Raw genomic sequence first — 11,775 nt, forward strand, 5'->3', positions numbered from 1 at the left:
GTGCCACCACGCCCAGCATTGTTTTGTTTTTTGAAGCAGGGTCTTTCTGTGTAGCCCTTGGTGCCCTGGGACTTGGTATATAGACCAGGCTGGCCCCCTACTCACAGAGATCTGCTTCCTTTGCTTCCAGAGTGCTAGGATTAAAATTATGTGCCACCAAGCCCCGCCTACAACCCACCATCTTAACTGTTTCCTATTAGATAGCTCCAGCCACTTGGATACCCTGAATATAAATGCTTCTAAACTTTCCATTCTGTTTGTTGTGGAGGAGTGGACGCAGGAGGCCTTTCTCAAGGCTGTAGAGACCCTGCCATCACTGAATTCTCTGCCTCACTGAAGTTCTGGTGGCTGCCATTATGTCTCAGTATCCACTCTGCGTGGCTGCGATGTGTATGAATCATATTAACAGGAGCATGCAGGCCCACAGCATGCTCCAGAAAAAGGTGTTTAGTGTAAGGTCTTTTGGTACTAGATTCTATGTGCAGTTACCAGGATATAGAGCTTATGATTTTGCAACAGCATATACTCAGATGTACAATGACCTGCTGAGGAGAGAAGAGCTCATAATGGGATCCTTCCTTCACCCATTGGGAAGAAATGAGAGAGCCAAGGCCCATCCAGAGAGATTTCAGGAGAGTGGGGAGCCCTTTGATGTCATCTTTACCTGCGAGCAGAGCGTGTCTGACAAGGTGGCAGAGAATCTGTGCTGCAGCAAGCAGGGACCCTCCAGTTGATGCATGCGATCAATGTGGACATAGAAGACACTGAAGAAGGAGCCACCGTTAAAACCTTCCTCATCCACGAGCTCTGCCAGTGCCTACAACAGCCGGAAGACATGGATGACAGCATGGACAAGTTGCCCTTGGATATGGAAGAGGAAACAGGAAAGGGTTTCTTCATATGGTTCGAGTACACTGAGAGTCATTGCTGGTCTGGCACCTCCTCAGTAAGAGTCCGTATCAGGTGCTTTTTCACTAGCCCTTCTTTCTTGTAAGAAAACATGATCTTCTGCATTATTTTTGAACTCATGCCTCGGGAAAGGGGTTGGGAAAAGAAGAGTGTTAATGGACAGGGAGAGAAGGGCCACCATCAGCCAAAGGGGGACTAAAAATGTGGGCCCAGGGGTCCCACTCAAACTATGGCACCAGCCAAGGACAATACAGGCCGTAAACTTCAAATCCCTACCCAGATCTAGCCAATGGACAGGACATTCTCCACAGTTGAGTGGAGAGTGGGATCTGACTTTCACACAAACTCTCGTGCCCCATATTTGACCGCGTCCCGTGAAAGGGGAGGCCTGGTGGTACTCAGAGGAAGGATAGCAGGCTACCAAGAAGAGACTTGATACCCTATGAGCATATAGAGGGGGAGGTAATCCCCCGCAGTCACAGTCATAGGGGAGGGGAATAAGGGTAAAATGGGAGGGAGGGAGGAATGGCAGGATACAAGGGATAGGATAACCACTGAGATGTAATATGAATAAATTAATAAAATAAAATAAAAAATGTAGCAATGTTTTATGTACTTCACTTAAAACATCTAACTTAGTGCCTATGCTCGAGGAAGGTTTCAACTATGACTGCAAACAGAGCTGATCACAGAATGCTGACAAATCCTGTGTTTAATGCCCTGTGGCCAATTCAGGGCCATAATGACGTATCTTCAATTGTAAACCAAATTTTCTTGTGCACGATTTGAGTGGCATATTAAATAAAATGTTCTCTTCAATGAGTGTGTAGCACTGCTTTTTTCAACTCATAAACATTTTCTACAAAGACTCTAGTGCTTTTGGGGAAGTGCTGATGACAAAAGCTAAGCAGGGTAAAGGAAACAAGAGGGCTTCGCAGCAGAAGGAGAGAGGGGTTTAGTTCACTCTCAGACTTCTAATTTTAACCACAGGGTGGTTGGCTTCAGCCACCACAGGTAGCAAGGATGGGGGTATTGCAATGAGAGGTTTTCTTCTTCCTGGTGGCTTTTGTCTGTTTAATCAGTGTGTCTCAGGATCTGATCAGGGCTGGGATAAGAGTGGCAACATCCCGCATAGATAACTACCCTACATTATGGAAAGGCAAACTTTAACGTTTATTAGCTGCATGTGGAGGAATGCCTTGGGTTTATGTAGCAGTTGTCAGTAAAGAGCTGTTTGGCCAATCAGCTAGGCAGAAGAACAGGAAGTGGGAGGCAGACTTCCTGGTAGTAGGTGGGGGGGGTGGTGGAGCATGAGGAAGATGGCAGAGAGGCAGTTGGAGAAAGAGACTGATAGAGCAGAAGTCACCCTGTGGGTCATCAGATTGGCTAGTTATTGGTTTTTATGTGTGTTTAAAGGGTATTAGGATTAGAGTGGCTCAGATTCTGCCCAGCATAGTGCTTGCAGCTTAAAAATAAATCATATTCTCTCTGTGTCCTGTCATTGGGGAACTAGCTGGTTAAAGAAAACTACCTCCTTAATAATTTACTATATTAATGTTGGAAGAATAATTTTAATTCAACAGCTGTGTTGAGAGCTCTTCAGAAGACAGACATAAGAATAAGCTGGAAGTCTTGCTTTTGTCACTCAACATGCTGGGAAGACTTTTGGGAAGGTAGCTATGTGAGAGCTCCTCTGTATGTGCCTGGGCAAAGGAGATGTAGAAGGAGAGAGACAAGGATGCTAATGCTGTTTGACAGGCATGATTATAGCTCTGGACCTGAAGCCAAGCAGGGCCCGGGAGGAAGGAAAAGATGAGACTCTCTGGGGTCACCTGCCTTGGAACAAAGCCAATCCAAAAGCCCTTAGATTTTAAAAAATTAAGTATTTTTTTTACATATACATTTATTTTATTACACACATATACAATAAACTACCTACAGCAAGAAGAACCATGACACAATCAGGAATTATATAAATGTTACATTCTTTAGTGTTTTGGCTATTTTATTTGGCAGCTTTGAAGGAAAACACCTTTCCCATTTTGGTGCATCTAAAATTCTGAATATAAATCAATATCTATCATATCTCATCATTACCAACTTAATACATCTATCTAGACCTAAAAACATCTTAACCCCTAAACAACTAAGCTTCATTGTAAAACTAAACTATCTGGTCTTCAGCCCCATCAGAGATTTGAGAAGGAATATAATGGGTTACCTGAGTATACAGGGAGTGCAGGTCAGTAGCTTCCCAAATGAGACGATGACAGAGACAGTTTTCTGCCTGAACAGTCACCCAAAACTCTCTATAATGCTAGAGCATCGTCTTCAGCCTTCTGTCCCAGTGTATCTGACAGGTATATTTGTGAGGCGTGAACTGTTGAGGACTTGCTTACCCTGTCTTGGCAGAGTTTGGCAGTCAACTCTGCCTGCATTCAAGCTTGCCCTTTTTAAGGCAGAATTCTGTCTTTGGTAGAAACAAAGACATTTTTCCCAGTGGTATGTTTGCCACATTTGAAGCCATCTCCATAAGGAGGTTCTTTGATGCTCATCATCCTCTTTGAGGTAGGCTGGGTGTTGCCAGGAGTTAACCTGTCTCATTGTCAATGAATCTTTAAAATATTAAAAACATTTTTAAAATGCCATATTCTGTATGTCTCTGAGGTTTTCAAAGACCTTATCTAATTATTTTACCTTGTCTTCCTATAGAATCATATCTATCTGTTGTACCTAAGATGTATATTCTTGTGGTAAAAGTAGACTAGTAATTGATATGACCATGATTTGATCAACTAAAAATTAACTTGTATAACTTATTTATCCTAAATAGCCTGCAATAGCACTTTCAAAGTATTGGAAGTAAACCTTGTATTATAATCAAGTTATACGGGTGCAATATCTCAAATTAGAATATATATATATATATGTATATATATATATATAATGTGTGTGAAGAATAATCTTAAATTTGAATTCTATGCCACTGTATCTAAAATTAAACTTATTTTGCATCTGTATGCAAAATTCTATACCAGTGAATTAAACATAACCTTGTGAGTGACACTTAAGGAATTATGTGGAGAAGTAGGTTCACTAATGTACTTTTTGTTGTATCTTCCCCATGTATTTCTATATTCCCCCTTCTTTTTTTAAACCCCTATCTCCAAACTTAAGAATGGAAGATAAAGGAAAAGAGAGACATCCCTGAGTCCAACCTTGTTTTCTCTCTAAATAAGACCAATAATGACTTCTAACCAACTCCCATTGAAAATAACGCTCTATATCCCAAGAAAGCAACCAAAAACCTACCCGACTCCCCTTAAAGGAAATGTGGCATCATTCTTTTAAGGTTTCTTCTGGCTGATTTGGGATGAATAATACCTTTGTATCAGTAACTTCAACCATATCTTCTATGCTTGAGATTCTCTCTTCCATCTCTTGTATTCAGTTGGCATTGCTTGTGTCCATCATTCCTGTTACCTTCCCTATGTTTTCCAACTCTAAGACTGCCTCAGCTTGTGTTTTCTTTCTTGCTTTTAAATCTCTCTTTAGGTCTTGAATAGTCTTATTCATTTTTTTCTCCTGTTTGATTGAATTTTCCTCTAATTCTTTATAGGACTTATTTAATTCTTTCATCTCATTGGATGCATTTTCCTGTAATTCTTTATAAGATTTATTCAATTCCTTCATCTGTTTGAATGTATTTTCCTGTATTTCCTTGAGTCATTTATTTTATTTCAAGGCTTCTATCATTTTCATCACCTCAGATTTAAAGTCTTCTCCTTGTTCTTTATGGGTGTTCATATCTCCAGGGCTTGTTGTAGTAGGAACACTAGTTTTTGGTGGTGTTTTATGGCTCTAAGTTTTGTTGTTAGTCTTCTTGTGCTGTCCTCTAGGCATCTAATTGTTTCTGGTGTTAGCAGGCCTAGAGGTTCCTCCAATGAGGTCACTGTCTGTGTCCCACATGGGCCAGGCAGGTTGGGAGCAAGTAAAGACAACTCTAAGCTGAAGGTTGTTTGCTACTGTTCCCTAGAGGCCTCTTCCAGCTGGTGGACAGTGGGTGTTAGAGCCTGCACCCAGCTCATCTCTGTTGGGTACCGTCTGTATCCCACTTGGGTCAGGCAGAAGAGGAGTGGGCTGATAGGTTTCAAAGCCCAAAGCTGGTCAAGTGCCCTACAGTCCTTTCCGAGATGGCAGGGCTCTGCCTATCTGCTCTGTGTTCCAGATAGGCTAGGCCAGTAAGCAACTGGCGGCCTGTGAGAGATTCAAGGTTGAAGCTGCTCAGGTGCCCCACAGACCTTGAGATGGCAGCAAATGTTGTGTTTTGGCCCATGCCAGACTCAGCTCTGCCTATCTGCTCTGTATCCCAGATGGGCCAGGCTGGTAAGCAGCTGCGGGGATGAGGGAGACCAGAGTCTAAAACTTCTGGGGTGTTCCACAGGCCTTCTTGAGATGACAGGGCTCTGCTTATCTGCTCTGTGCCCCAGTTGGGCTAGGTCAGTAAGCCACTGGCCAGTGGAGAGAGATCAGAGCACAAAGTTGCTCAGGGAATGGCAGCTAATATGGAGTGTGGCCCGTGCAGGTCTCTGCTCTGCTTGTCTGGTCTGTGACCTAGATGGATCAGCCCAATACACCGCAGATGGGCAGGGAGAGATCAGAGCTAGAAGTTGTTAGCAGGATGGCAGCTAATGCAGATTGTGGCCAGCACAGGTCTCTGCTTAGCCTGTCTGTTCTGTGTCTTAGCTATGTCAGAGCAGTATGCTTCAGGCAAGTGGGCAGAGATAGACCCAGGCCTGAAGCTGCTCACAGAATGGCAGCTAGTGTGGATCATGGCCATGCCTGGATTCAGCTCTCCCTGTATGCTCTGTGTCACAGATGGGCCAGGCTGGCAAGCGGCTGGGGAACTAAGAGATATCAGAACCCATAGGCCTTTTTGAGATGGCAGGGCTCTGCCTGTCTGCTCTGCGACCCAGCTGTGCTAGACTGGTAAGCAGCTGGGTGGGGGGGGGGTGAGGGCGGGGATGAGAGAGATCAGAGCACAAAGGTGCTTGGGTGCCATGCACTCTTTCTTGGGATGGCAGCTAATGTGGACTGTGTCTGGTGCCAGGACTCAGCTCTGCCTGCCTGCTCTTTGTCCCAGATCTGGTAAGCAGCAGATGAGCAGTGAAAGCACAAAGCTGCATAGGTGTCTCTTACAGTCTTTCCTAAGATGGCGGCTAATGTGGGTTGTCCGCCCACCAGGGATTTTTCTGTGGCTTAGCTGGGTGGCCAGGAGTCAGACCCTCCTGTGCTCCACACAGTGTGGATCCCTCTTACTTGGGAATCAGTATCACTGCTGTTTTGTAGATCTCAGTTTGGTCTTTGGGTCACTTTGCAGTCCTGGTTGTCCTGCTGATTAGAAGCACTTTGTGATCTGTGCTGCCATCTTGGATCTCCAGCAAGCCCTTAGATTTTTAAGCCAATAAGAGTGATGAACAGAAACTAGGATTTTGTGGCTAGAGAGTAAGGGTTTTTTATGTCTATGCTGTAGCCCAAGAGTACCTATACAAACCACTCAGACACCGATCTTAGTCAGATATTGATAGCTTATTGGCTGCACACCCCAAAACTGATCATGACCAGGGCCACAGTGGTCTTGGGAGCCAAACTGTGACATTTATCTATTCTCATGGCAGTTTTTTAAATAGGAAAACTAAATGTAGAAGACAAGAGGATGGCAGCGTTACCTTTTGGCTAACTGGAGAAAGTATTATCACCTAACCTTTAATCTGATTGGTCCTATGTGAGGTAAGTGAGGTGATATGAGGTAAGTGGGTCTTTCAGAGTGCAACCAGAGTATAGCAAGAGTGGAGACAACAGAGCGTGAGTTATGACACCATTGAGCCATAGTAAAATAAAAGGTCAGTTTGACCCTCTAGGAGGGTCTGTTAGTGTAGGTCAACTTGACCCTCTGGGAGGGTTTGTCAGTGTCATTTATGAATAACTACTTCTAGGAAGCAGAGTTAATTTTTTTGAACTTAATTTTATCTTATAAACAAAAATAATTGGATACTGGATGCAAAATAGCTTCAGCTATGTTACAAAGGGCAGGCCCTGATAGTCTAGTTTTGTCTCTGCTCATTATGATGTGTTTTGTCTCTGCTCATTATGATGTGCTTGTGTGTGGGATAATGAAGGGTGTTATTATGGAGGCTAACTTTGACTGTGGCTAGGATTGCATTAAGAAAAGCCTAGGAGGGCCAAGTGGGTGGGGCATTCCTTTATTTCCAGTATTCAAGAGGAAGTGACAGGAAGATGTCTGTGAGAACTACACAATCACAGGTTGTCTCAAAACAAACAAACAAACAAAACCAAAAAATGCCAAAACAAACTGCATACACAAAACAACAGCTTGGAAGTTAATGGTGTATGCCTTTGGCTGTGTCTGTGAATGTGCTTTCAGAGATGATTATTTCATGATGTCTATGATCCTATGGACAAATCCTTTGATGGATGCCTCATTTTGGCATTGTTTAAAGGTGTGTAAAGAGAGGAAGTGTGGCTTCACTTCCTAAATTTTATTGGCAGCATAAATTAGAGTTGATGAGTTATTGCTTTAAAAGAAAAAAGATAATGTTGGTGGGGTTAAAGAGGTGAAGGTGGATCTTGGAAGCGTTGGGTTAGATAGTATTGTAATACAATTTTAATCCTGTTACATGAAGTCTCTGGAAAAGGATCACATTCAAAGATCTACTTTGGTCTGTGTGATCCAGCTGGAATGCAGACAGGCCACATACCTTTATCCCTTTAACTATAACACACACACACACACACACACACACACACACACACACACACACACACACACACAGTACACACCTTTAATCCCCAAGAGCATGTCCAATTGAGGGGCAGATAAAGTGATGAATCAGAGAAAGATTTGACAGAATGAGTCATAGATAGGATACACCCAACTCTCATGAGAACAGACAGGAAAGAGAGGCTACTTAAGAGCACTTCAAGGAGAAAAAGTGGAATTGAGTTTGGTGCACTTCAGTTGAATGAAGTTGAATTCAGTTGAGTTCATGCAGTTCAATTCAGTCTGTGCAGTCAGTGCAGTTCAGTTTGTGGAGATCAGGGGCAGTTTTTCCAAGTAGAGCAATTCAGTCAGAAGTAGAGAGAAGCCAAATTGAATCAGTCAGCTTGGAGAGGAGTTTGAACCAGAACAGCTGAGTTGAATCAGCCACCCAGAGTTCAGAAAGAGCTAGAAAGAGTAAGCTTATTAAGCAGTGAGTGTGGGAGGCTAAAAACATTCTAGGCCTAGGTTAGCATATGGAGCCTGGAAGTTGAAACCTTCAGAATCTAGGCTTATAGAGGATTAGATTATATGGAGGCTAGAATCTTCCAGGCCTAGGCCTGCAACATAGAGCAGAGATAGAAATGCTCTGGGCTCAGCCCAAGCCATGTATTCGTATGGGCTGGGTATGGTTCTTATTTCATGACTAATCAGAGGAAATTACAGGGTGCAATCAAAACACACAGTATGCAATATTGTTCTGGATGATTACCACGTACAGTCACAGTAAAATCTAATTTCATTTAAGCAGAAAAAATACATACGATGAAATTCTTAAGGAATAAGTAAAAATAATAGAAAATTCATTTTTATATTGTGTCATCTGATTGGCAATAAGATTGACATCGGCCAATTTCCTGAGACAGTGGTATCAAAATCGTGTTTATTGAAAACAGAGAACAAAAAACAACAGTGGCAGCAAAAAGAAGGCAATACACGAGCAGGTGTAATGCAGGAGCAGAGGTTCCAGAGGTTCCAGAGGAGGGCATGGTGTGAGCCCAGGGAGTGTAATAATTTGCCCCATGCGCATAAGTTGGAGGTCCCTGGTGTATTAGCTCAGTCTGAGGTCTTTAGACACATGCATAAAATCTCTTGCCTCTAATGTCCTTTGCTCAGAGTCCTCTTTTGATCCATCTCATTCTAGGTTACAAGGACTTCTTTTGAGAGAGGTAAATGACCATTTTATTGCTATGGGCTGAAGTTTCAGAAGGAACAATAAAGAGCCGAAGGTGGAGGGTTGAAAATATTTGTGTAGAATTAAGTTGTCAGAATGGGAGCAGTGGCTTGTTAGAACCAGCTCATGTCAGTTTGGTGAGAGTCAGCTTTGTGTATTTCCTTCAACTTCATACAGATGCATATCCTATTGGTAATTGGGAAGTAAAGACAGGGGTAGGCAACTGCTAAACATCACAAAAATCTCTCCTGTCTCTTTTCCCTTCCCTTCCCTTCCCTTCCCTTCCCTTCCCTTCCCTTCCCTTCCCTTCCCTTCCCTTCCCTTTCCTTCCCTTCCCTTCCCTTCCCTTCCCTTCCCTTCCCTCCCCTTCCCTTCCCTTCCCACGTATTCTTATTAATACACTACTGGACCCAAATCACAAACATGGACTGTCTCCAGAGAAGATATTGTGCTGTCTGGTAGAGGATGGTGGAGACACCATGTCTGAGGAACCTCTTTAGCTCTGTGTGCCAAGGACTCCTGAGTCTTTCCAAAGCAAGTTCCTCATTGATCCTGTATTGGGTCATGTAACTACATATGGGAGAGTCATAAAAAAACTGGCAGCAGTAAAATGTTCAAAAATCAAAATTCAACTAAAAATCAAACCCACAGTGATCCAGGGTGTTTCTAGCATAGCTCTCTCGTGTTATATCATGCAACTTTGCTGTAGCTTTGACTCTGAACACTTAACATGTGTGCTGTACTGATAAAGGCTGGAAGTCACACCTCAGACAATGCTGCCGGCAACACAGCAGCGCATTTCCCTGCACAAACTTTTCTGCTCTCACAGAAATGTTTAATTGTATGAAACAAAGGCCATTAGCATTTTTCTGCCATTACCCCCTCAGTCTGTAAAAATCAAATTTTATCTATCGTTTTGTGTCAGACAGGCACATGTACCCCATTAGTGTAAAAATTTGCTTTCATCTTACTTATCTTTTGAAGATGTATTCATTAGTTCATCATATTTGAATCTTTCCCATCTCTCTACTCTCACCTCTAACTCCTCTCGTGTATCACTGAACAAAAACTGTGAGGTGTGTGTGTGTGTGTATGTGTGTGTGTGTGTGTGTGTGTGTGTGTGCGTGTATGTATGTGTGTGTATTAGTGTTGATCTCATTTGCATGTATTTTGGCTGACAATTTAGGATTGGAGTCGTCTTCCTGAATACAACAACAATTTCCTTGAAATAGAACAACCCAAAACCTGGCTCTCGCCTCCTCAGCAGCCATTAACTGCCTGCAGCTCTTTAATCAAGCAAATTCTTGACATTTAGCCTGATCTGAGTCTGTTAGCTCAGTTACAAAGATCAGGCACATGGACTTATGTTTTATTGTTCCTGGAACATTCACAAATGGGATAATAAAACAGGTGTGAAAATATCCTGAGAACATCATTAGAAATATCTGAGTGTAATTTGTATTTTCATCTCTATGAATAGGAGGTGAAATTTCGGAGTGACCTTTTCACATATGAATACTGCAAACCACACTGGTATAAGCAACCCTGTCTTCCGCTTGCTGGGCATCCCCGGCCTAGAGGACCAGCATATGTGGATTTCCATCCCCTTCTTCATCTCCTACGTCACTGCCCTGCTTGGGAACAGCCTGCTCATCTTCATTATCCTCACAAGGCCTAGTCTCCATGGACCCATGTTCCTCTTCCTCTGCATGCTGGCAGGAGCAGACATTGTCCTCTCCACATCCACAGTTCCCCAGGCCTTGGCCATCTTCTGGCTCCGAGCTGGGGAGATCTCCCTGGATCGCTGCATCACTCAACTCTTCTTCATCCATTCCACCTTCATCTCTGAGTCAGGGATCTTGCTGGTGATGGCATTTGACCGTTACATTGCCATTTGCTACCCCCTGAGGTACACCACTATTCTCACAAACTCCCTGATAGGGAAAATTGGAGTGGCCATCTTCCTGAGAAGCTATGGCACAATTTTTCCTATAATATTTCTTCTGAAAAGGTTGACTTTCTGCAAAAGCAATATACTCCCCAACACTGGCTGTAAGCACATCGTCTTGGCTCGTGCTTCCTGTGATGACATCTGGATAAACATCTGGTATGGTTTCTTTGTCCTAATGTCCACAGTGGTCTTAGATATTGTCCTAGTTTTCATTTCCTATGTGCTGATCCTCCGTGCCATCTTCCGCATGCCTTCCCAGGATGCTCGCCGTAAGGCTCTCAATACTTGTGGCTCCCATGTCTGCGTCATCATCCTCTTCTATGGACCTGGGATCTTTACCACACTTACTCAGAGGTTTGGACACTACATCGCACACCATGTCCACGTCCTTCTGGGAAACGTCTGCATTCTGGCTCCGCCGATGCTGAATCCTATCATATATGGGGTGAAGACCAAACAGATCCGGGACCAGGTGGCTCATGTCTTACTCTCAAGGCAAAAATGATTAGTGTTGGAAGTAGATAAGGAAGTGAGTGAGGCGCTAATGCAAGGATTTCAGGTGTTGGTGTTTCTAGATGAATATCATCCATGGAGCATGGGCTTTTTCCAAAGCTTGTACTCGGTCACTAGCTAGCAGAGTCTCTGAGGGCTTTCTCAGTTCGCTTTCTTGCTCATAGGAAAACGAGCCCAGGCTCTCTTACTCCTATAACCTTGCCTAAGAAGTCAGCTGAGATGCCGCCATGACAGCGGCCTTCCTGGTAATTGCAGCATGTTCTATTCCCTGAGCGACTTTCATCTCAGACATCACAGTACATTCTCCTCGGCGTCCTCTGCATCTTCAGGGCCATCAGCATTATGCCTGTGCCCTTATGTTTCCAACCAAAACGAAAACAAGACAAAACT

The 11,775-nt window shown here is 43.5% G+C and overlaps 1 protein-coding gene and 1 pseudogene across 1 annotated transcript; both read left to right on the top strand.

The window, feature by feature from the left end:
* The first annotated feature begins 356 nt into the window (after positions 1-356).
* On the top strand, positions 357-994 carry LOC127191977 (RNA polymerase II subunit A C-terminal domain phosphatase SSU72-like; annotated as a pseudogene).
* A 9,438-nt stretch (positions 995-10,432) lies between these two features.
* On the top strand, positions 10,433-11,377 carry LOC127192148 (olfactory receptor 52B4-like). Its single transcript, XM_051149469.1, has one exon. The coding sequence runs from the start codon at positions 10,433-10,435 to the stop codon at positions 11,375-11,377; it is 945 nt and encodes a 314-aa protein (XP_051005426.1).
* Positions 11,378-11,775: the final 398 nt, after the last annotated feature.

Source organism: Acomys russatus, chromosome 7, assembly GCF_903995435.1.
Source record: "Acomys russatus chromosome 7, mAcoRus1.1, whole genome shotgun sequence".
In the NCBI taxonomy this organism is placed as follows: Eukaryota; Metazoa; Chordata; class Mammalia; order Rodentia; family Muridae; genus Acomys; species Acomys russatus.